General features: G+C 40.6%; 1 protein-coding gene across 1 annotated transcript in view; it reads right to left on the reverse strand.

Moving 5' to 3' along the window:
* Positions 1–26,649, reverse strand: part of marchf3 (membrane associated ring-CH-type finger 3) — a 69,128-nt gene that overhangs the window by 12,490 nt on the left and 29,989 nt on the right. The window contains exon 2 of the mRNA XM_033017546.1: positions 5,631–5,870. Within this exon, the coding sequence (XP_032873437.1) occupies positions 5,631–5,818 (188 nt within the window). The 5' untranslated portion in view covers positions 5,819–5,870. The remainder of the gene's footprint in view (positions 1–5,630; positions 5,871–26,649) is intronic.

The following is a 26,649-nucleotide window of genomic DNA, read 5'->3' on the forward strand; positions in this document are numbered from 1 at the left end:
ATTACAGACCAGTTAGCCTGACTTCGGTGGTGGGAAAGATGCTGGAGTCAATTATTAAAGTGGTAATAATGGGGCATTATAGTAATAATAGCAGTAAAAGGATTAGTCCAAGTCAGCATGGATTTATGAAAGGAAAATCATGCTTCTGGAATTTTTTGAGGATGTGACAAGTAAAATGGATTTAGGGGAGCCAATGGATGTAGTGTATCTAGACTTACAGAAAGCCTTTGATAAGGTCCCACACGGGAGACTGGTGACTAAAATTAGAGCACATGGTATTGGGGGTATGGTGTTGACGTGGATAGAAAATTGGTCGGCAGACAAGAAGCAAAGAGTAGGAGTGACGTGTCCTTTTCAGAATGGCAGGCAGTGGCGAGTGGCGTGCCGCAAGGCTCGGTGTTGGGGCACAACTGTTTACCATATATATTAATGATTTGGAAGAGGGAATTAGGAGCAACACTAGCAAGTTTGAACTGTGTGATCTGTGAAGAGGATGTTAGGAGGTTGCAGGGTGACCTGGACAGGTTGAGTGAGTGGGCAGATGCAGTATAATATAGATAAATGTGAGGTTATCCACTTTGGTGCCAAAAACAAGGGGGCAGATTATTTTCTCAATGGGGTTAGGTTAGGTAAGGGGGAGGTACAGCGAGATCTGGGTGTCCTTGTACACCGGTCACTGAACGTTGGCATGCAGGTACAGCTGGCAGTGAAGAAAGCTAATGGGATGTTGGCCTTCATAACAAGAGGATTTCAGTATAGGAGCAGAAAGGTTCTTCTGCAGTTGTATAGGGCTCTGGTAAGATCACATCTGGAGTATTGTGTACAGTTTTGGTCTCCTAATTTGAGGAAGGACATCCTTGTGATTGAGGCAGTGCAGCGTAGGTTCACGAGATTGATCCCTGGGATGGCGGGACTGTCATATGAGGAAAGATTGAAAAGACTAGGCTTGTATTCACTGGAGTTTAGAAGGATGAGTGGGTATTCTTATAGAGACATATAAAACTATAAAAGGACTGGACAAGCTAAATGCAGGAAAAATGTTCCCAATATTGGGCGAATATTGCTGGACTGTGGCCCAGAACCAATCTTAGAATAAAGGGGAGGCCATTTAAGACTGAGGTGAGAAAAAACCTTTTGACCCAGAGAGTTGTGAATTTGTGGAATTCCCTGCCACAGAGGGCAGTGGAGGCCAAATCACTGGATGGATTTAAGAGAGAGTTAGATAGAGCTCCAGGGGCTAGGGAATCAAGGGATATGGGGAGAAGACAGGCACGGGTTATTGATTGGGGACGATCAGCCATGATCGCAATGAATGGCGGCTGGCTCGAAGGGCCGAATGGCCTCCTCCTGCACCTATTTTCTATGTTTCTATGCTTCTATCTTGAGAGATTATTTATTGTATATATTATTGTATGTATTATTGAGTAAGATTAAGCCTTTTTTTGCAATAGACCTTTGAAGTAATATTTGCAGATAAATTAATCTTTTTGTTTCTTATTTTATTAAAGCAACAATACAAAGGTTCTGTGATCTGAACCCATACATGAAAATGTTTCCAAATCCTGCTGTAGTATGGCAAAGTGGCAGAGGCAATAGATCTGAATCTATTCTCCGTCTAATTTAGATTTTAGTTTTAGAGATACAGCACAGAATCAGGCCCTTCAGCCCACCCAGTCCGCACCGACCTGCGATTCCTGCACATTAACACCATCCGACACACACTAAGAACTATTTACACTTATTCCAAGCCAATTAACCTATAAACCTGCATGTCTTTGGAGTGTGGAAGGAAACTGCAGATCTTGGAGAAATCACACATGGTCACAAGGAGAACGTTCAAACTTCGTACAAACAGCACCCGTAGTCAGGATCGAACCTGGGTCTCCTGCACGGCAAGCACTGCAAGGCAGCAACTCTACCGAAGCACCACCGTGCCGCCCTATTCACTGTACCCAGGGCTGCCAGCATTGGGTGAGAGTGTCCCCCTCCCATTGGTACAGAACATTTGCATTTTTCAGCTTGAAATTGTGCAATATGGTGCATACTGTAGCGAGTCTTTTAACTTACACTTGAATGCACTATATATGCTTTAAATTGGATTGGAGCGTTTTTGAAAGGGGGGAGGCTGTGCGATCATTGATCACTGGCCTTGGGGGTACCCGGTGAGGGAGTGGAGCAACCGAGTGGGGAGAGGGTGTGGAAGAAGGGTGTCCCCCCTCCCAGGGTAGGAACCTTTTGAAATTTGATGTATTAAAATCATGTTTTAGTGCACTGTAGAAGTATGATTTCAATGTTTTTTGTATGAAGTATTTTTAAGAGGTAACTTTTTAAGGGGTAACTTTATCCACACAAAGGGTGATGGGTGCATGGAACAAGCTGCCAGAGGAGGTAGTTGAGGCAGGGACCATCCCAACATTTAAGAAAAAGTTAGACTGATACATGGATAGGACAGGTTTGGAGGTATGGACCAAAAGCAAGTAGCATAGCTGGGACATGTTGGCGGGTGTGGGCAAGTTGTGCCGAAGGGCCTGTTTTCACACTATCACTCTATGACTACATTATACCTCCACCATGCATGAATGCTTCGAAATCAAGTGATCCAGTTTTATTGCCATATACTCAAGCATAGAAACATAGAAAATAGGTGCTGGAATAGGCCATCGGCCCTTCGAGCCAGCACTGCCATTCAATATGATCATGGCTATTCATCTAAAATCAGTACCTCTTTCCTGTTTTTCCCCATATCCCTTGATGTCGTTAGCCCCAAGAACTAAATGTAACTCTCTCTTGAAAACATCCAGTGAATTGGCCTGCACTGCCTTCTGTGGCGGAGAATTCCACAGTTCACAACTCTCTGCGTGAAGAAAGTTTGTTCTCATCTCAGTCCTAACTGCCCCCCCCCTTTATTCTTAAACTGTGACCCATGGTTCTGAATGCCCCCAACATCGGGAACATTTTTCCTGCAGTTACAGTAAGTGAAAATCTAGCAGGCAAGCAGGATGCTTTCACCAACCACTCCCATTTGAAGTCCACTATCTTCCACCGTTTCTACCCAGTGCTTGGTATTTACTTCCAGCAGCCACTGGTTGGCCTCCAGGATGCACCGAGCCACAGCCTGATCCATGCTGGTCACCTGGGCGAATTTGGCACAGAGACTCTCACGGCAGTGGCGCAACGCTTCGACGCCTCTGACAGCCCGAGACTCTTGCACTGAGGCTGCTCCATGGCCGGAGCTGCAGCGAGCGACTCGCCAGCCCGGCAAACACTCTCCAGCCACGGCTCCCCGCATCTGTTCCCGCCGCTGGTTCTGCTCCCATCCCATCTCAGCCCTGGCTCTCCAACACCTGCGGACCATGCAGTTTATCCAAGTTTTGAAATTTTCGTTGATCACAAAATTTCTCACCACAGAGCGTGAGAAATTTCTAATCACCGTGAGGGCGTGAGAGTTTGCTTGAGGGCGTGATTCTCACGCTCAAAGCGTGAGAGTTGGCAGCCCTGCTGTACCCCAGTACACATGTTAAGTTTTATGTTGCATGCCATCAAGTCCACAGAAAGACTATGCATGAATACAATCAAGCTGTCCACATTATACAGATTCAGGGTAAATGGAATAACATTTAGTGCAAGATAAAGTCCAGTAAAGTCTGATTGAAGATAGTCCGAGGGTCTCCAATGAGTCCAAGGGTCTCCAATGAAATCCGAGAGTATCCAATAGTCACTACACAAAGCATGCTTACTGTAGAATAAGTTTACATAAGCAGCTTCCATTATATATCCAAATTCTCAAATTTAAAATGGTAATCAACAGGAAGTTTTCCACAGAGAAGTCAATTATAGATAATAGATAAATAATTGATGCAGTAAAGAAACTGTAGCATAACAATACACATGCCTTCAGCCTACAAAAATATTCCCAGACTAATCAGATTTTAATCCTTTGCCTTTGGCTCCAAGCATCACACATGAAATGATGTTCAAAAGGGAACTGCAGATGCTGGAATATCGAAGGTACACAAAATTGCTGGAGGAACTCAGCGGGTGCAGCAGCATCTATGGAGCGAAGGAAATAGGCGACGTTTCGGGCCGAAGAAGGGTTTCGGCCCGAAACGTCGCCTATTTCCTTCGCTCCATAGATGCTGCTGCACCCGCTGAGTTCCTGCAGCAATTTTGTGTACCACCCACATGAAATGATGCTGGCTGAGTCCACTTGAAAAGTATGCTAATCAGTCATCATTCTAATTCACCAAACCCCTAAATGGAATCAGACCCTCACTATGTTATCAGTCATAGATCAGCAACTCGCCAAATATTTAACTTGATTTCTAACATGCTCAGAGATTAATGTGCCTCTTGGACACTATAAAACTCTAATTCAAGTGGAAAATCGCTCCAACGGTAACACGTAACATGCAACTGCTATAAAAATACTTGTTTATCCAGACATACAAAATTATCTCCAAACCAGAGCAATTAGAATCACAGCAAGGCAGGGACTTGTATTGCATTTACCTGTCTCACACTTGTTGCTGCAGTATAAAAGACACTTCAAATTGATAAATCACAGTATGTATGTTTAAAGATGAACTAAGGAAATGCACAACAAAATGAAACAGTTCTCTCAAAAAAATATGCAATCCTTTGCCATGTAATTTAATTAGACTTGTTGGAATTAGCATGGGCGTTGTTTTTTCAAGCTTGATTTTGATGGTAAAGTGAAGTTTGCATCCTGAAAAATGTAGTCAATACCCAAGGTAAATATAATCTTGTGGAGACTGTCTGCTGTCCAAAGTACAGCAAAACTAAAAGTCTGCTATCTGATTATTTGGAAATCCCAAAGTACAAGCATGTCACTTACTGAGTGATGTTTGCTGCTCCTTTCAAATTTGCAGGCACCTCATGTCACATGCTCCATTTAAATGGACTAAATTCTCTGGAAAATGTTATTACTGAGTAACTTTTAGAAAATGTGATTTCAAAGAGATAAGACACAAAAAGCTGGAGTAACTCAGCGGGACAGGCAACATCTCTGGAGAGAAGGAATGGGTGATGTTTCGGGTCGAGACCCTTCTTCAGACTGGTGTAAAGCGTGTAAATTTCAAAGTGTGTTTAGGTTACTTTAGAGATATCGCATGGAAACAGGCTAATCAGCCCACCGAGTCCACCCTGACCATCTATCATCTGTTCACACTAGTTCTGTGTTATTCCACTTTCCCATCTACTCCCTACACACTAGGGGGCAACTTTGTAGGTGATTAACCTACAAACCTGCACTTTCTGGGATGTGGTAAGAAACCTATATGGCTGCATGGTGAACGTGCAAACTCAACACAGACGGCACTCAAGGTCGTGATTGAACCCACAAAATAACATTCGATAATTCAGAAAATCCTCCCTTCGAGCACCAAAGTCCTGTGTATGCTGGATTAATGCAGATTTACTAATGGAGATGTACAGGGTCAGGAACCTAACCAGTATTATAAAATATCCAGATGTCAAAGGTGTACTCTGTAGAATCAGATTACAGAGATAACAAAATAGGGATTGGAATGGGCCATCCTTTACATCAAACGTCAAAATGCATTTTACTTCTTTAGCAACACTCAAATGATGTTATAGAAAACAATCTGTACCTGTGTGTGTTCAGCGTCTTGACCACCGTCGTAGAGAGCAGCAACCTATCCTTTGCTGAAACTTGCATCACATACTGTGGTTGTCCATTCACCACACCAGCCGAATCTTCCACTGATTTCACTAAAGGAACCAAGCTAGTGCAGTCTGGAAGGACATCAGGCAGGCGAGTATGATGGTTGGTTGTCATGGCAACAGACAATAAATCCCTCAGTGAGTGGGAACAGCAGTCATATTTCCAGCTGGAAGAAAATGGGGGAAAGACATTTAAATTATTAAACTCTGGGATGTACTGTTGCATGAAGATAACTTCAAACTCTTATATAAAACTTGAAAATGCTGAAACTACTCAAAAGTAAATATAGTAACAAGAGTCCATGAGATAATGTTTCAGGTCGATGACCTTTTATCCTTTTAGATTCTTCATAGTTAAACAAATGAGAGGACATCTTATGGGAAGCTTATTAAGGGCTTAAAGGTCTTGGCAGGCTAAATGTGGAGAAAATATTTCCCATGACCGAGGAGGCCAGGACATAGCTTGGGAATAAGGGATAGGCTGTTTAGGATGGTACTTAGGGGAATTTATTTTCATTTAGAGGGCAGCAAACAATAAAAACTTTCCACATTGGATGGACATGAAAGCCGTTATGCTAATTTAAAGCCAGGGCAATATGGAAATCAAGGAATATGGGGAGAGTGGTGAAATATGGTCCCAAGGCAGAAAATGGGCCATGATCTTGATGAATACAGAGCAGGCTGAATTGCCTACTGCTCCTAAGCAGAAGTGGAAAATTTAGAAGCAAAATGTGGGTATGGAGAGAACAAAAAAGGGCTGGTCTGTGTTTCTCTCTCCATAAAAGCTGCCTGATCTACTGAATATTTCCATATTTTCAATTTTTACTGATTTCCAATATCTGCAGTATTTTGTCATTGAAGTTCAAACTGGCGTGCATGAGCTCATTAACCAGTGAATTCAAATTTAACTCTCCTCATTTTTATGGAGTGGGCCAAAAACATTGAAAGTGATAAAAAGTTAGGGCTGATCGGTCGAGTGTAATTCATATATTTTAACATACTTCATTGCATGAATTAAGATGTAGAACAAATCTTCACAGCAAATCCAAGAAATATTCCATCTCATTTCATATTAAACCACAGCAACTAATATTATCAAGTGGATTTTTGCTTTATTTTTGCAACTACAGTACTTATTAGGTATGCAAGGAAAATTGAGTTGTAAAGTTGAGAAACATTGGCGCAACTTTACAGGATATTTTCAGAGGCCAACCCTCCGCAGCTTTGGTATTTAAGATGGAATAAACCTGCATCATGATTATTAGACACAAGGAATTACAGATGCTGGAATCTTGAGCAAAAACATAAAGGTGCTGGAGGAACTCAGCAGGTCAGATCCCAACACAAAATGTTGCCCAACCAAATCCTCCAGAGATGCTGCCTACTTCAGAAGGTTGTTTATTAGCTTGATTCCTGAGAAGATATTAACAATTAAAGAATGGATGAACGGATTGGTTTTATCCTCAATGGAGTTTAAAATAATAATTTAAATCGTTAGATTGAGGGGATGATTCCCTCATGGGGGCATTTAGGAACCATAATTTCAGAATAAAGGAGCACCCAATTAAGGCCGAAATAAGGAGGAATTTTGCAGGTCTATGAGTCTTCCATTCTCCATCAGTGAGAAATAGGCTCTTTGGTGCACCAAGCCTGTGTTGACTATCAGGAAATTCAGCACCCGTCTTGACATGAACCCTACCCAAACCCATTTAATTCCTCCACGTATCTATTTGCCTCTATTACAGTTCAGTTTAGTTTATTGTCATGTACAGTGAAAAGCTTTTTTGTTGCGTGCTATCCAGTCAGCAGAAGACAATACATGATTACAATCGAACCATTTATAGTACATAGATACATGGTACATTACCGCCCACCCCTCCAGATTTTACCATTTACCTACAATGGCCAAATAACACAGCAAGCTGCATGTTTTTGCAATGTGGTAGGAAACCCAGACTGTCATAGGAAGAATGACCCAGAGAGCGATGAGGCAAGAATCAAGAGAGCAGAGTCAAGAGTGTTTTATTGTCACATGTACCGAAATGGAACAATAACATTCTTACTTGAAAGAAAGCAGCAAAACTCATAATTAGCTTTTTGTTTAATCAACAGAAGAGAATAAATATTTAAACTAAATAACAAAATGCATGAAAATAAGCAAGTTAGTGTAAGACCAGCACTAAAACAGCAGCACAGACATAATCTGAGAATTAACCTATTCTTAATGAACAATTGGAAAAGGTAATGTGAGACCTTCAGTAAAAGGCATACCCAGGAGGTATTGAAGTTATAGATTTTAAAGATTGGGCTTAATTTGCTGTGTACCCAAACCAGGATTTTTCATTGTCTGTCGGGTACTTGAATGTTACAAACACCCAAAAAGGCCAAAATGCCTTATAAAAATTGCATAATTAGCAAACTGAAAAGAGGATCAAGATAAAATCAAATGATCCATTTACGCAATGATATACACTGGTCACAGGCCAAGGTCTTGTTAAACTACTTTAAAATATGAAATTGAGATTATAATTTAAACCTAGTGTAGGCAGACTAAGATGTGAAGATATGGTGGGAAGGTGAAGGAAAGTAGAAAAGTGAAATATAAGAATATCCAAATTTGAAAATTAAATGGTCTTGATGTATTCATATTTCAAATTAAATAATCAAATTTTAATGTACAACCTTTAGAAACTATTATTTATTTTGTTTCTTGTAAACATCACATTAAATAGGAACAACATTACGTGCTACGTAATGACACGCAGTGTTAGCACTGCAAAGTCGCATTAGCAAATAACAGGAACCAATGAAGAATATTCCGTACTTTATCCAAAACCTTGAAGGTTTTTAAGATCACAGAAACATCTTACACTCATTATTAATAAGTTTTACTCAATCATTAAATTATCACTAAAGCAAGCAATGGTAAAGCATATTTGTCAGAATTTCAGATGTTTTTACGTCCTTTCTTAGAAAAGTCTATCTTCAAAATTCAGTATGGCTTTAAATGTAATTAACATTACCAACTGGTTGAACATAGAAAATACAAGGAGGTATCTGATGCAGTATATACACACACATTGGTATAAACAAAGTCCTCTTCAGCAGCAAGGCGGCACAGTGTGCAGTAGTTACGTTTCACAGATTACACTGTATTCTTAAAACCATTTTGTTCAAAGCCGATCTCTAACCTTTGGCTACAAGAGAAATACAACAGACCAGCAACAAAATCAATTTGACTAATGAAATTAGCTCCCAGTTGAATGATTTCAGCAATAATAGTCTGAGCTGTCAACCCAAATTCCTCAAGACCTTTTTAGAATCCCATTAAATACAATTTACAGATAATAATGAAGTACTAAGATGCAACTGCCAAATTTCTGTTCCAATGAAAAATTCCTTTCAAATTAATGGCTTTCTTATTGATCAAAGTATTCCTAATTGCATTAATGAGGAGATATTGTATTGATTTTGATGTTTCCCACCATCAAAGCTATCTTATTTTACATCACTGAAAAATCTTGGAGAAGTCTTTCCAAATAAATCAAACCACTGAATATACATGATGCTCTGAATGTTTCTTTGCAGGAGAGCAACAAAGTGCTCTTGTGCAGCAAGATGGTACATTGTGGGGTAGTTATGTTTCAGAGATCACACTGTGTTCTTAAATGCATTTTGTGAAAAGCCAATCTATAACGTTTTGGCTACAATAGAAATACAACAGACCAGCAACAATATACACATTTATTCTCAAATGTTGTGTGTAAATAACTTCAGATCTTTGATTTGACTGCTGGGTCAATAAACCCAGTGTTAAAATGACTCAGTGTTAAAAGGAAACAGTGTTAAATGAAAGTGGATCTGAAATGGAGAATTAAAAGGCTTTGCAAGGAGCAACATGGAGGACGGTAATGCCTTTGTCTGGCCTATTCCATACCCTTCAATTACATCACCAGTTCCCAGCAGTTGCCACCTGCTTCTCCCAGACCATCCGTTTTGTGGCTGCAATTGTTTACAGTAATGGAAAAAGAGGATTACAGCACATCTGGCAATTTAAAAAAAACTAGCAAAAAAGTAGGCTTCCTAAAAAAAAAGGACGAGTTTAAACTGCACAACTTGTAGAAAAAGCTTGGAATTGAACTCATTTCCCTGTGTGCAGATGTAGATATTATTCTGAACTCCTTTCTTATTCAGTTTCCATGTGCAGGTTTCTATTCATAATCCTTCAAGCTAGTCATAGTACATTTCAGCAAGACACTGCATGCGCAGCTGCAATGAAGATACCAATGGAAAAAGGTCTTTGATTATGTTGGTTGCCTTACCATGGCTTTGCAGAGTGCAGATGGAGTCAATGGTGGGAAGGCTTGTCTATGTGATCGATTGGGGTACATCCTCTGCATGTTCTTGCAATTTTGGACTGAGCTGTTGCCAAACTACGCTGCGATGCATCCTGATAGGATGCTTTCTATGGTGCATCTGTAGACGTTAGTAAGAGTCATTGCAGACATTTTTTATCAAAGGAAATAAAGGCATTGACGAGTTTTCCTGGCTGTAAATTTAGTGCGATTGGCCCAGGAAAAGTTATTAGTGATATCTATGCTTAGGAACTTGAAGCTCTCAACCATCCCCACGAGAGCACCATTGATGCTGATTGGGGGCAAGTATTCCACCTGGATACCTGGTCACTAATTAGCTCTTTCATCTTGCTGACATTGAGGGGAGTAGCTGTTGTGCTGATGCCATGTTACCTGAGCTCTTTATTTCCTGTCGGTATTCCATGTTGTCATTGTTTGAGATCCACTCCACCACAATGGTGTCATTTGAAAACTTGTAAATGGATTTAAGAGCAGAATTTGGGCAGCACCGAGGCACGGCCTGTAGAGCTGCTACCTCACAGTGCTAGAGATCCGGATTCTATCCCGACCTTGGGTGCTGCCTGTGTGGAGTTTGCACATTCTCCATGACCATGTGGATTTCCTCTACAAGCTCCAGTTTCCTCTCACAATGATGTGCAGTATGTAAATTACCCCTAGTGTGCAGGAAGTGGAGTGTGAAAGTGGGATAATATAGAACCAGTGTGAACCGATGGTCGGCATGAACTTGGTGGGCTGAAGGACCTGTTTCCATGTTGTATCCTTCAATCAATCACATTTGTGAGTGTATAGGGAGTGTAGCAAGGGGCTGAGAACACATCCTTGTGAAGCAATGGAGTTGATAATTATCATGGATGATGTTTTGTCACCACACTGGTTGTGATCCTAAGAGCACAAGACATAGCGGCATTGCCATTCAATCTTGGCTAATCTATTTTTCCCTCCGCCACATTATTTTGCTTTCTCTGCATCACCTGTGATGCTCTTTCTAGTCAAGATCGTATCATCAATTTCCTGTTTTAAAAATACCTGATGAAGGCCTCCACAGTCAACTGTGGCAATGAATTCCACAGATTCACCACCTTCTGGCTAAAGAAATTACTCCTCACATCTATTTTAAGGTACATCCTTTTATTCTGAAGCTGTGCCATCCGGTCTTAGACTCTCCCACTACTTGAACCATCCTCTCCATATCCACTATATCTAAGCCTTTTGTTATTCGGTAGGTTTCAATGAGATTCCCCCGATATCCTTCTAAACTTCAGCAAGTAAAGGCCCAGAGCCATTAAACATTCCACATACACTAATCAACCAGCAGACTGTCCCTTTACACTAGTTTCTACACTTTACTGCACCTAAACTATTGTCATCTTATATATGGTCATAGCAGATGTAGGCAAGATCTGCTTTGCAACAAAATAATAATAATAATAATACATTTTATTTATGGGCGCCTTTCAAGAGTCTCAAGGACACCTTACAAAAATTGAGCATGTATAGGAAAAACATGTAAGGGGAATGAAATAAATAGTAGAGACATGACTAGTACACAAAGTAAAGACAGAATTCAATACAAAACACAGCATGAGGCAATTAATGCACAGATGAAAAGGGACGGGGACGTGGGGCTAAGGATAGGCAGAGGTGAAGAGATGGGTCTTGAGGCGGGACTGGAAGATGGGGAGGGACACGGAATTGCGGATCAGTTGGGGGAGGGAGTTCCAGAGCCTGGGAGCTGCCCTGGAGAAGGCTCTGTCCCCAAAACTGCGGAGGTTGGACTTGTGGATGGAGAGGAGACCGGCTGATGTGGATCTGAGGGACCGTGAGGGTTGGTAGGGGGAGAGGAGGTCAATGAGATATGTAGGGGCCAGATGGTGGAGGGCTTTGTAGGTGAGGACCAGGATTTTGTAGGTGACCCGGTGGGAGATGGGAAGCCAGTGAAGTTTTTTGAGGACTGGAGTGATGTGATGCCAGGATTTGGTGTGGGTGATGAGTCGGGCAGCTGCGTTCTGGACCAGTTGGAGTCGGTTGATGTAGGTGGAGCTGATGCCAAGGAGAAGTGAGTTGCAATAGTCCAGTCGGGAGGAGATGAAGGCATGGATGAGTCTTTCAGCAGCAGGCGGTGTGAGAGAGGGTCTGAGTTTGGCGATGTTGCGGAGATGAAAGAAGGAGGTTTTAATGACATGGCGGATGTGAGGCTCAAGGGAGAGGGTGGAATCAAAGATCACGCCAAGGTTGCGGGCCTGGGGAGATGGGGAGACAGTGGTGCCGTCGATGGTGAGAGTGGGGTTATTGATTTTGCTGAGTGTGGCTTTGGAGCCTATGAGGAGGAATTCTGTCTTATCGCTGTTGAGTTTGAGGAAATTATGTTGCATCCAGGTTTTTATAGCTGACAAACAGGAGTTGATATGGGAGAGGGGGGGGGGTTGTGGGGGGATTTGGTGCCAAGGTAAATCTGGGTGTCATCAGCGTAACAGTGGAAGTCCAGATTGAAGTGGCGGAGTATCTGACCAAGGGGGAGGATGTAGATGATGAAGAGGAGGGGGCCGAGTACGGAGCCTTGGGGAACGCCTTGAGTGACTGCGGCTGTAGCAGAGGTGTGGTTGTGGAGAGAGATGAAGTGGGATCTGTTGGAAAGGTAGGAACGGAGCCAGCTGAGTGCAGAGCCTTCAATGCCGAGGTCCTTGAGTCTGGTGAGCAGGATGTTATGGTTCAAAATCAAAGCCATGGTGTTGAATTTGGAGCTTAAATCCCAATTTTGCAAGTCAGAATAGGAATAGATGGTACTCGTGTTAATTAACCTCAGTTTAATTAATAAACAAGTTGATCTGCATTCTTAATTTGTCAAGTACATTTGTAAGTTTATATTTTGAACATGATTGGCCTCAAATCTTCTAAATATAAAGCCCATTGGTGAATACTAGTTCCGAGTCAAATGCTTTCTTAATAAAATTTTGCTCCATCATAAATGCAATATGTGTAGTTGTCTTGAGTCAAAAAGCTAATGGAAATTAGCTGTTAATGACCAAAGCACTTAATGACAGCCTGTAGCTGTCCGTTTTTTCACCTCTTTTTTTAAATTTTTAGTGAGTTAAAGTGTTTTGTTTCTGGAGCTCTAGTCTTTTTTTATGTGGGGGGGGGGGGGTAGGGGGAAACTGCTTTTCAGGGTCCCTACGTGGTCGGAGAGGCGGCTTTTCTCCGGGCAGCACCTTCGACCCTTCCTCGCGGCCTACCAGCAGGTCTGGAGCGGCATTTCCTGAGGGGACCGGCCAGATCCTTGGCTTCGGAGGCGGCACAGCACTGGAGCAATATCGCGGAGCAGGCGATGCCTTGCCCGGTTCGCTGCGCTGGGACTCCGGTGTCCTGAGACCGCCGATAAAAACATCGCGGAGCTGCGGGTCTGTGGAGCGGCCAGCCGCGGGCGGCGGCACTGAACTTTACATCGGGAGCCTGGGATCTCTCGCCTAGATCGCCAGTGGTGGAGCTCCATCCAGCGCGGCCTGTCGGCCTCGGAAGCCGCGGTCTCCGGTAAGGGAAACGGCCGTTCCAGGTTTCCCATGTCGCTGTGAGGATTCTCCCGATGCCGGAGCACCATCATCCGGCGAGAAGGGCCTGGAACATCAGGCCTCTGTAAAGGCGACTGCGGAGGCCTCAATAGGCCCAACTATGGGTGGGCATGGGGATGGGGACTGGACTTTGTGCCTTCCCTCACAGTGGGAACCATTGTGGGGGATGTTTTTTATGTTTAAATGTCTTTATTATTGTTATGCTTGTATTCTTTGTTTATGTGCTGCAATGGCAACAAGCATTTCACTACACCAATTGGTGTATGTGACTAATAAAGAACCTTTGAACCTTTGAAAGCAATGACAAATGTGCTACCTGATAAACCTATTAATTAAAGGTATTTGAAAAGGTTGGTGGGTTTTTTTTTTGTGGACAATTTGTTAATTTAATATATTTTAATTCCACAAAATATTTATCTGAGCTTTTGAAATCAAGGTGTCCGGAAATGAAGATGAAGGGAAAAAAATAATTTTGTTGTTTAAGTTAAAAAAAAGTTCTGCACATGTTGAAACCAGGAAGGTTGATCATTGGGAAATGAGGTCAAATGTAGACAGGAAAATGTACAGTTTCAGCTCCTGGATCTGGCCCAGATCTACTTTTGACAAAGGAAATGCAGCTGCTCTCTTTTGTGCTACTTTTAATTTCACATTAATAACAGCAAAAAAATACAAAGCAGCCACATTTGGGATATCTAGTGCAGCTAATGTTAGCGTATCATATCAAAGAACGTTTCTGTAAAATTCTGGGAAGTATGTTGTATTCTGTGAGAAGCCTGCACCCAGATAAAGGCATTCTCAGAATATACAGGAAACACAAATTAATTGAATTGAATTGAATAAATTTTATTAGACAAATATGTATACATACAAGGAGAAATTTGCCTTGGTGCTTTGCTCGCAAGTAACAACATGATATACAGTAGACAATTAAAAACAAAACATTATAATACAATGAACATAGCAAGTTTCAAAGCTGTAACCAAACCCATTATTATTTGTAAATCAAGAAAAGCAAATCTTGAAATAAAAGAACATATTCATTTTGTTAATTTCATTTTAATATGCGATTTGTAATATATGATGCTCAAATGTCAGGTGGTTAATTAAAATAGAGGCAAAAATAATGTTCTGTCAGAAAATGTGTTCATGGATACCATTCAGCAAACAATGTACAGAACAAGTTAGAAATTCAACAACATTGGGGACTTCCAGTGGCGCTATGCTGGGATAAAGACACGCGCCAGCTAGCTCCGTGAAAACCCGACTGGAAGGGGAGATAAACGGGACGGACCCACTAAGACTTACCGGCTGCTTGCGCCGAGGGGTGAGTGATGTCATCAGAACGCGACTCCAGCCGTTTAAATGTCGGTAAGTCGCACACCCCGATAAAAAACGTTACGAGACGAGTGGGCCCGACTGAAGCCTCAGCCTCAATTTCAGCGCCGGCCCAAGAAGAAGCATCTATATAAGTGTACTATACTTGACGTCAGTGGTGGGCAAATTAATGGAAAGGATACTTAGAGATAATATATATAAACATCTGGATAAACAGGGTCTGATTAGGAACAGTCAACATGGATTTGTGCCTGGAAGGTCATGTTTGATTAATCTTCTTGAATTTTTTGAAGAGGTTACTAGGGAAATTGATGAGGGTAAAACGGTGGATGCTGTCTATATGGACTTCAGTAAGGCCTTTGACAAGGTTCCACATGGAAGGTTGGTTAAGAAGGTTCAATTGTTCGGTATTAATGGTGGAGTAGCAAGATGGATTCAACAGTGGCTGAATGCGAGATGCCAGAGAGTAATGGTGGATGGCTGTTTGTCAGGTTGGAGGCCGGTGACTAGTGGAGTGCCTCAGGGATCTGTGTTGGGTCCACTGTTGTTTGTCATGTATAGATCAATGATCTGGATGATGGTGTGGTAAATTGGATGATACTAAGATAGGTGGTGTTGTGGATAATGAAGTAGATTTTCAAAGTCTACCGAGAGATTTAGGCCATTTGGAAGAGTGGGCTGAAAGATGGCAGATGGAGTTTAATGCTGATATGTGTGAGGTGCTACATCTTGGCAGGAAAAATCAAAATAGGACGTACATGGTAAATGGTAGCGAATTGAGGAACGCAGTTGAACAGAGGGATCTAGGAATAACTGTGCATAGTTCTCTGAAGGTGGAATCTCATGTAGATAGGGTGGTAAAGAAAGCTTTTGGTGTGCTGGCCTTTATAAATCAGAGCATTGAGTATAGAAGTGGCGGCGCTGCCTTGCAGCTGCGGCTCGCCTGCAGTCCGTTTGTCTTTTCTGTTTTTTTGTTTTCTCTTGTCCCGTTTTTACAGTTTATTTCGGTTTATTTAGTTGTGTGTGTGTGGGGGGGTGGGTGTAACATGTTTTTTGACTCTTCCTTCGGGGGGGGTGCGACCTTTCTTGCCGTATCCCCCGTCTCCGTGTCTGTCTGCGCTGAGGCCTATCTCGGAGCTGGCGGCCTCCAACTGCGACCGACCTCGAGGCTGCGAAGGCAGAGCCAGGACTTACCAACACGAGCCTGGCCGACTTCGGGGCTGTGGTTGCGGTGCGACCCAACTTCCGACCCGACTTTGGAGCCTTGGAGGTTCGGCCGCGGGCCAGTGGGCCAGTGGACGACATCACCGGGAGCTCGAGTTCTGTTTACCGGAGCTCCCGCAACTACAGCTGCGTCCGCTGGACTGGAGGGCGGCAGCTTCGACCGCCCCGGGCCGCGGAGTTTGAACCGGCCCATTTGCGGAGCTCGGATTCAACCGCGGGACTTACCTACCATCACCCGGCGGGGTCACAACATCGGAGGCTTGGATTGCCTCAGCGCAGAGGGAGAGCAAGGAGGGAAGAGATAATGACTTTGGGACTTTAAACTGTGTTGAGTGTTTGTTATTTATTCTATTTTATGACTGCAGGCTAAACCATTTCGTTGCACTGAAAAGTGCAATGACAATAAATTGAATCAAATCAAAATCAAAAGTTGGGATGTAATGTTAAAATTGTACAAGGCATTGGTGAGGCCAATTCTGGAGTATGGTGTACAATTTTAGTTGCCAAATTATAGGAAAGATGTCAACAAAATAGAGAGAGTACAGAGGAGATTTACTAGAATGTTGCTTGGGGTTCAGCAACTAAGTTACAGAGAAAGGTTGAACAAGTTAGGTCTTTATTCTTTGGAGTGCAGAAGGTTAAGGGGGGACTTGATAGAGGTCTTTAAAATGATGAGAGGGATAGACAGAGTTGACGTGGATAAGCTTTTTCCATTGAGAGTAGGGAAGATTCAAACAAGAGGACATGATTTGAGAATTAAGGGACAGAAGTTTGGGGGTAACATGAAGGGGAACTTCTTTACTCAGAGAGTGGTAGCTGTGTGGAATGAGCTTCCAGTGGATGTGGTGGAGGCAGGTTCAATTTTATCTTTTAAAAATAAATTGGATAGGTATATGGACGGGAAAGGAATGGAGGGTTATGGTCTGAGTGCAGGTAGATGGGACTAGGGGAGAATCAGTGTTTGGCACGGACTAGAAGGGCCGAGATGGCCTGTTTCCGTGCTGTAATTGTTACATGGTTATATGGTTATACAACTTCCAAAGTTAAAGTTAAAAAAAAGTCGGAATGGAGGAATTTTGAAATATAGTTGGGGAAGAACTCAACTATGAAGGAGGAATTGAAGAAATTGAAGGCAGAAATATCTACTACCATCAGTAAAGAAATATCTTCAGTATTGAAAGATGAATTGAAGGAACAATTGTCATCTTTCCTCCAGGATGGACTATCCACTGTGAAGGATGAAATATTTGGAAAAATGGACGAACACATGGTGGAGGTAAATTCTAACTTTCAAAACTTGAAACTCGAATTTAATAGCAAGTTGGATCCTATTGTCGACACGGTGAACCAACATGGTGTGGCTATACGCGAGTTGGAAACACTAGCCGGTCAAGTGCTGAAACAACAACAAGGCTATTAACGGAGACTCAGCGTCTATCTGAGTTATTAAGTGAAGTAACTGAAAAATGTATTGATTTAGAGGGACGCTCTAAACGTCAGAATTTAAGGATTGCTGGACTTACAGAGGGCAGAGAGAAGGATAAAAACATCCGTGATTTTATTGCTGAACTTCTACAGCAGACCCTACAACTGGATGCAAAACCTCTGCTGGACCGAGCACACAGGGCACTGAGAGCTCGACCGAACCCTGACGCCCCTCCAAGACATCTGATACTGAAGGTGCACTACGACCATGTTTTAGAACACATTTTGACGAAAATTGCCACCAACAGAAACTTAACATTCCAAGGCGACAACATTCGTATTTTCAGAGATTATCCTGCTGAGGCTGTTAAGAGAAGAGCACTTTTCAATGACACAAGAGGAATTCTCAAGAAGATACCAAACCTAAGATTTGGACTGCTGTACCCTGCCAAGTTGCAAGTTACCTACAAGAACACAGAAACCTTCTTTACTGATCACAGGAAAGCACTCGAATTCGCTCGGACTCAAGAATCCTTGGGGGCGTGAATATCGTCCTATGGCTTTAATAGCTGGCGGAGAATAGATTGGACTTTAAACTGTTATAACCTAAGATTTAACTTGGCTGAACAAGTCAATTTGCTATTAATTGTTACTAATTATTACTAACTATTACTAGTAAAAAATTATCATAAATTACTATAAATAAGAAATTTAAGCAATATTAGATTTATCTTTATCTTTATCATTTAACTAACATTTTTTAGGGGAGAAAAAAAATGTCGTACTGTTGGATTAATTTCCCTTGGACCTGCCCTGCCTCCCCTTTTTTAAAAAAATATAATTTTATATTGGGAATTTTTTTTATTTTTTTTAAACTGGAGCTAGTGTTATTTTTTACAAAAGCTACGGAAGTCATTAGTTTTTTTGCCACATTAGTGTGGCTCTCACTAACTACACCAACTGTAGATGTAGTTTTATTTGTTTTGTTTTTTCTTTTCCTGCACCCTTTTAATTCTCTACTCACTTTTCTTATTTCTAAACTCTACGATACTATTAATTTTTTATTTCTATTTTTTTAGGAGACACTCTCGGGAGAAAGATCAAATAGATCCAAAACCCATCCATCAGGTGGAACGCTGTGTGTTAAACCATTCACTTTTCTACAGACTATTTAATCCATAAGATGCAAGACACTACTATGAACATTGGGGGTAAAGGAATTACATTCTGTAGTTGGAATGTCAAGGGCGTTAATGAACCAATTAAAAGAGGTAAAGTACTTACACATTTAAAACTACTTAAGGCTGATATAATGTTTCTTCAGGAAACCCATCTTAAAAACGAGACACATAATAGATTGAAAGCCAAATGGATTGACAACTCATACCATTCATTATTCTCTTAACCTCAAGAGGGTTCATAAGGGTTTACCATTACTTAATTCGTAAGGGTTTACCATTCAAATACATCTCATCTATCATGAATACCGAAGGTAGATACGTTATATTAGTGGGTGAATTGCACTCAACAAGATTGATATTGGTTAATATTGGCACCAAACTTTGATAACCTGTTATTTTTTAAGAAAATATTTAATACTATCCCAGAATTCAGACAGTATAATTTGATAATTGGCGGAGATTTAAACTGCATATTAGATCCATATTTGGACAGATCGTCAACTCAAAAGAAAAGAAAATCCAAGAAGTGTGAACTATTAAATTCATACATAAACACTGCCAATATTAAAGTTGTTTAGAGAATTGAAAATCCCTCAGGGCGAGAGTATTCATTTTATTCTCCAGTGCACAAAACTTATTCAAGAATTGATTATTTCTTAGTGGATTCCAAACTTATTCCCTATTCATATAATTCAAAATATCACAACATTATTATTTCAGATCACTCTCCCTTAACTTTTATGGTAAAAGTACAAGGAATATCGGAGAAGCAGACATACTGGAAATGCAATCTACAAATTTTAAATGACAGGTAATGTTATGACTACCTCAACACAGATTTAAATGTTTTTTTTGAGAGAGAGAGCGAGAGAGAGCGAGCGAGCGAGAGCGAGAGCGAGAGCGAGAGAGAGAGAGAGAGAGAGAGAGAGAGAGCGCAAGAGAGAGAGCGAGAGAGTGACTGGGCGCAGAAATAACATTAACAGATATTGAAGAAACTATCAGATCTCTGAAAAATGGGAAGACACCTGGTTCCAATGGTTTGAACAATTAATTTTATAAAAAATTTAGTGACCTGGTCTCCCCACGTTTAGACTCTATATAGTTACGCTTTTAAGCAGCAGATATTGCCACAAACATTGACTGTATCAACAAAAAAATAAGGATCTTGAAGACCCTGGCTCGTATAGAGCCATAGTCCTTTTAAACACTGATTAGAAGATACTAGCCAAAAATTTAGCTCATAGATTAAGTTTGGTGATCCACAAGTTAATACATCCTGATCAATCAGGTTTTATCCCAAAACGATATTCATTCTATAATCTAAGACGTTTGTTTAATATAATATATTCAAATAGAATATTAAATGAAGATTTATCAATCATTTCGTTAGATGTTGAAAAAGCATTTGATCAGGTGGAATGGCCCTTCCTCTTTTCTGTGATGGAAAAATTTCATCTCGGTGAAAACTTCTGCTCATGGGTGAAATTCCTATATAAAAACCCAATAGCTAGAATATTGCCAAATCAAATGTTGTCACCTAAATTTAATTTATCCAGAGGGTGTAGACAAGGATGTCCACTTTCCCCGCTTCTATTTGCCCTTGTTATAGAACCACTCGCATAGAGTATTAGATCCCACTCAGAAATACATGTGTATAATTCTACATAGTTAATAACATTTCTTTATATGCAGACGATGTATTATTATACATCACAAACCCAGAAATTAGCATTCCGAGTTTATTAAATCTCATAACTCAATTTGGTTCATCCTCGGGATATAGAATTAATTGGAATAAAAGCGAAATTATGCCAATAATGGAACCAAACCCGCTTATACTTCAACAATATCCTTTTAAAATTGCCTATGAAATGTTTAAATACCTTGGAATCTATGTGACCAAGAAATATACTTCTTTATTCAAATCAAATTTTCCTCCTTTACTTAGTAAATTATACAGAAATATCCAATATTGGAAAACATTTAGTTGGTAGAATTAATGCTATAAAGATGATTTTTCTCCCACAATTATTATACTTATTCGAATCAATTCCGATATATCTCCCAAAAAAATTCTTCAAAAAAATTGATTCTACTGTTATAAATTTTATCTGGGACTAGAAGAACCACAGAATAAATAAAAAACATTTATGCAAGTCCAAAGTTAATGGAGGATTAGCTTTACCAAACATTCTATTATACTACTGGGCAGTTAATATTAAAAATATTACCATCTGGCTGTATGACATTGATCAACAGCCAGACTGGCTAAAGATGGAGAAGGAGGACTGCTTACCTTTTGAAATAGGATCAATTCTTTTAGCTCCGATTAATTTGAATTAAAAAACATACGGAGGAAACACGATTATACGTAGTGTTATCCGTATGTGGAAACAATTAAAACCCACTCTAAAATTGGGTAATTTATCGCTTTTTCTCCCGATTGTAAATAATCCTTCTTTTAAACCATCTGTTTTAATTCGAGGATTTGTTCAATGGAAAACCCATGGAATTAAAACGGTGGGAGACCTTTACCAAACTGGTATTTTTCTCTCATTTCAGGAACTACAGCAGAAATACGAGTTACACGCTAATAATTTTTTTAGATATCTGCAACTCAGAGACTATGTAAAACCACATAGATTTAGGGGTTCAGAAACCCTTGATGAATGTTTGAATAGACATCCCAATACAAATAAATTAATATCTTATATTTATAATATCCTCTTAGATACTGAGGTTCCGTCTTCAGAATCATAGAGACGAGCATGGGAGGACGAGTTGGCTCAACCCATAATAAAAGACACATGGGATGAAAGTTTACAATATATAAATCACTGTTCGTTAAATGCTAGACACTCCTGGATACAATTCAAAATACTATATAGGCTACTATTCGAAGGCAAATTGAAATAGGATTTTTCCAAATATTTCACCTCTCTGTGATAGATGTCAATTTCAAGAAGCCAACTTAACGCATACCTTTGTAACGTATAAAAATTCAAAATTTTTGGGTGGACGTTTTTAAAATTATTTCTGAAGTTATCAATATCCAACTGGACCCAGATCCAAAATGAATAATATTAGGATTATCAGAACTTACTACAATCTTTACGATAAGTCTGTGACAATTTCTTGATTACAGTCTAATATCAGTGAAAAAATTAATACTAAAATTTTGAGAAAAACCAGCAGCCCTCACAATTAAAATGTGGATTACGGAAATGACTGAGACCTTGCATTTGGAAAAAATAAGATTTGTCTTAATTGACAAACCAGAATTTTGTGTTAGAATATGGTCTCCAATTATTGAATTTTTGAAAAAGTGAATTAGTTTAACACAAAATCAGGGTTGAAACCTGAGTTTGGGACTGGATGAATAGTTACACTCAACATTTCCTGGATCTATCTCCATAATCTTGTTATTGGTAGTTTCCTTTTGCGTCTCCTTTTTTTCTCTATTACTTTCTCTCATCTTTTTCTCCCTTTATCTTTATTCTTTAAAAAAAAACTGAAGCTATGTAAGAAATCTGTAATTAAATTGCCGCTTACTATTATTTGTATACATGCTTCTAGTAAAAAAAGAAATTCAACATTGTTGTATTTTGTAGAAATTTCAAATATATTCTAAAATCCATGAAAGCAGCAGAGGTATACTGTAGTGAAGGAAGTGTTTGGCATGCTTGCCATCATTAGTCAGCCTATTAAGTACAGGAGTTGGGATGTTATATTACAGCTGTACTAGACATTGGTAAGGCCATATTTGGAGCATTGTTCTGGTTGTCCTGTTTTAGGTTGGATGTCATTAAACTGAAGAGTGCAAAAAGGATTTGAGGATGTTATAAAAATAGAAACGGCGCCTTAGAAGTTTAGAAAATCACAAGGGGCATTGGTAAGGTAAAAGGCTAATCTTTTTGCAATGGTAGGGGAGTCAAAAACTAGAGAGCATAGGTTTATGGCGAGAGAGGAAAATTTTAAAAGAGACCAGAGAGGCATCCTACTCACACAATGAGTGGTGTGGACATGGTTTGAGCTGCCACAGGAGGTGGGTACTGTCATGATTTTTATGAATATTTTTAGCCATAGTGTCATACAGTGTGGAAACAGGCCCTTCGGCCCACTTTGCCCACACCAACCAACATGTCCTATCGACACTAGTTCCACCAGCCTGCTTTTGGCCCATATCCCTACACTTATCCCATCCATATATGTCCAAATGTTTCTTAAATGTCGCCTTGGTACCCGTCTCAACTACCGGCTCCAGCAGCTCGTTACATACACCCACCACACTTTGTGTAAAATAGTTATCCCTCAGGTTCTTATTGAATCTTCCCCCCTCACCTTAGACCCATGTCCTCTTGTACTCGATTCCCTACCCTGGGCAATAGACTGTGCATTTACCCAATCTATTCCTCTCATGACTTTATACATCTCTAGAAGATCACCCCTCATCCTCATGTGCTCCGAGGAATGGTCCTAACCTGCTCAACCTCTCCCTAAAGTCCTTATAATAATAATAATAAATTTTATTTATGGGCGCCTTTCAAGAGTCTCAAATCTTGTCTGCACCCTTTCCAGTTTGACAACTTCTTTCATACAACATGGTGTCTAAAACAGCACATGATACTCTTATATAACTGCAACATGACCTCCCAACTTCTATAATCAATACTCTGACTGATGAAGACCAATGTGTCAAAAGCCTTTTTGACCACCCTATCCACCTGTAACACCATTTTCAAAAAACTAACTTTGATTGGTACATAGATCTGAAAGATTTTAGAGGGATATTGGCCAGGCACATGCAAGTTCTTGATTAGTACAGGTGTCAGAGGTTATGGGGAGAGGAGAATGGGAGAGATAGATCAGCTATGTTTGAATGGCAGAGTAGACTTGATGGGCCAAATGCCCTAATTCTACACCTATCACATGGTCTTATGAAGTGGGACGAGCTCAGTTAAGCAACTTGGACAACATGCACGAGTCGGGCTGATGGCCTGTTTCCATGCCGTATATATCAGTTGCTACGATACTGAATGATCCATAACCCCCATTTTCACCCTTTAGTTTCATCCATCTACTGCGCACCCATTTCACCTACTCAATCTTCTTTCTCGCTGTGGAATTAACATATTGCTAATTCCATATTTGTTGCTAACGGTACAGAGTCTATGGATGACGAATTTGTCAACTCATTATTATACCATTGGTCTGATAAACAAAAATGATCCCTGGGAAATACTGCCTCTGAAGAATGCCAGTATTTAGACACTCAATTAGAAATATTGATCCAACTGTAGAGTCATTATCGGTACACAAAAATGCTGGAGAAACTCAGCGGGTGCAGCAGCATCTATGGAGCGAAGGAAATAGGCGACGTTTTGGGGCCGAAACCCTTCTTCAGACTGAGTCATTATGTACAGTGATGCTAAATCTACAAAGAATTCAACAGCTAATTGAGCCTAAATAGAAACAGGAACAGATCATTTTGCCCTTTGCAGCAGCTCAGCAATCAATAAAATCCCTGGTGATTTAGTGTCCTGATTGCATATACTTCAATTTCCCTAACCGAACAATGTGTTGTTTTACTATGCTTAAAAATGATAGAATTCACATCTTTGCAATGTCCCAGAGCAATAACAAATAAATTTGAGTAGAGTCACTGATGCAATGAAGAAAAATGCAATTTCATAGCAGTCAGTTGATATGTTTTTGGATGAATGTCAGACAAGGATAATTCTCTACTCTTCCTCAAAGTAGTTTAGAAGGATGAGGGGGATGGGATCTTATAGAAACATATAAAATTATAAAAGGACTGGACAAGCTAGATGCAGGAAAAATGTTCCCAATGTTGGGCCAGAACCAGGGCCACAGCCTTAGAATAAAGGGGAAGCCATTTATGACTAAGGTGAGAAAAAACGTTTTCACCCAGACAGTTGTGAATTTGTGGAATTCCCTGCCACAGAGGGCAGTGGAGGTCAAGTCACTGGATGGATTTAAGAGAGAGTTAGATAGAGCTCTAGGGGCTAGTGGATCAAGGGATATGGGGAGAAGGCAAGCACGGGTTATTGATTGGGGACGATCAGCCATGATCACAATGAATGGCAGTGCTGGCTCGAAAGACCAAATGGCCTCCTCCTGCACCTATTTTCTATGTTTCTAGTGCGCTTCAAACTTTCATGTTCACCTGAAAGGGCAAAGCCTTTGTTAACTTTTCAAGTTTACCAAGATGTTGCCTGGATTGGAGTGCATTAGGTACATGTAGAGGATGGACAGACGTGGGAAGTTTTCTGTGGAGTTTCAGATTTAGTCTTCTATATTTAGTCTTCTAATACCAATACATTTCTATATGTAATGTCTGGCAACCTGATAAATGATTATAAAATTATGAGAGGCATAGGTAGGGTAGATAGTCAAAATACTAGTGAGCGTAGGTTTAAGGTGAGAGAAGAAAAGTTTTAAAGGACATTGGCATAGAAATGTTTTTCATTGCATATGGAGCGGAAGGTGCCTGGAACGTGCTGACAAGCAAGATGGAAGAAGCAGTTACAATAGCAACATTTAACAGACATTTGGACAGACATGTGGGGAATAGTGGGATATAGACCATCTGTAGGCAGATGGGATCAGTTCTATTTGGCATCATGGTAAGTGCAGACATAGTGGGCTAAAGGGCCAGTTCTGATATTGTACCATTCTGTATCTAATCAAAAGGCAGTCAAATATCCCCACAGTACAGCACTTGGATTTTATGCTCAAGTGCTTGAAATTGGACAAATTCTGTTGAATAAAGAGAGTGAGATTGCTGAATTTTGGTATTATAACCAAGTCACACACAGGAAAGGGGGATTTCTTTCTTCTAGCAGCCAGCAAAGTGCACAAAAGGTCACCAAATGCACATGGGACAAATCTGGTATTCGACAGAAATAATAATGATTAACTTAGAATACTATGCCTGTGCTTTCATCATGGGAAATATACCACTGAGCCAGTTATATGCTCAATAGTAATATTTCCTCACACCGTACATTATCTTACACTTCCTTTTTCAAATTTCAACTATCCTCCGGTAACTAGTTTCCTTCCATATTTAGTCTTCTAATACCAATACATTTCTATATGTAATATCTGGCATCCACTCTCTTTCCTGGGGCTATGATCTAATTAATACAGTCCAGTCAGTAATCAGCTTGAGAAAATACAGTAGCAGTGAAGAGAGGTGGGTGCTAAAGAGGAAGGGGAAAATAGACAATAGGTGCCGGATTAGACCATTCGGCCCTTCAAGCCAGCACCGCCATTCAATGTGATCATGGCTGATCATCTACAATAAGTACCCTGTTCCTGCTTTCTCCCTATATCCCGACTCTGCTATCTTCAAGAGCCCTATCTATCTCTCTTGAAAGTATCCAGAGAACCGGCCACCACTGCCCTCTGAGACAGACAATTCCACAGACACAACTCTGTGTGAAAAAGTGTTTCCACATCTCCGTTCTAAATGGCACCCTTTATTCTTAAACTATGGCCCCTGGTTCTGGACTCCCCCAACACCGGGAACATGTTTCCTGCCTCTAGCTTGGCAAGTGTCAAAACAATAAGATTCAAATACTGCATAAAACAAGATTATGCGACTAAAATCTTGTTATTTTTACATTCACACCGAGAACATTAAATTCGAACAGAGATTCAAGAAACCAAAGATGCTGGAATCTTGAGCAAAACACAAAGTGCTGGAGGAACTCAGCAGTTCAGGCAGCATCTGGGGAGGAAGTCGACTGGCAGCATTTCAGTTCTGGACCCTCCTTCAGATTGGATTGGTGGTGAGGGGTCGGAAGAAAAGGAGAA

Source organism: Amblyraja radiata, chromosome 3 (genome assembly GCF_010909765.2).
Source record: "Amblyraja radiata isolate CabotCenter1 chromosome 3, sAmbRad1.1.pri, whole genome shotgun sequence".
NCBI classification, from domain to species: Eukaryota; Metazoa; Chordata; class Chondrichthyes; order Rajiformes; family Rajidae; genus Amblyraja; species Amblyraja radiata.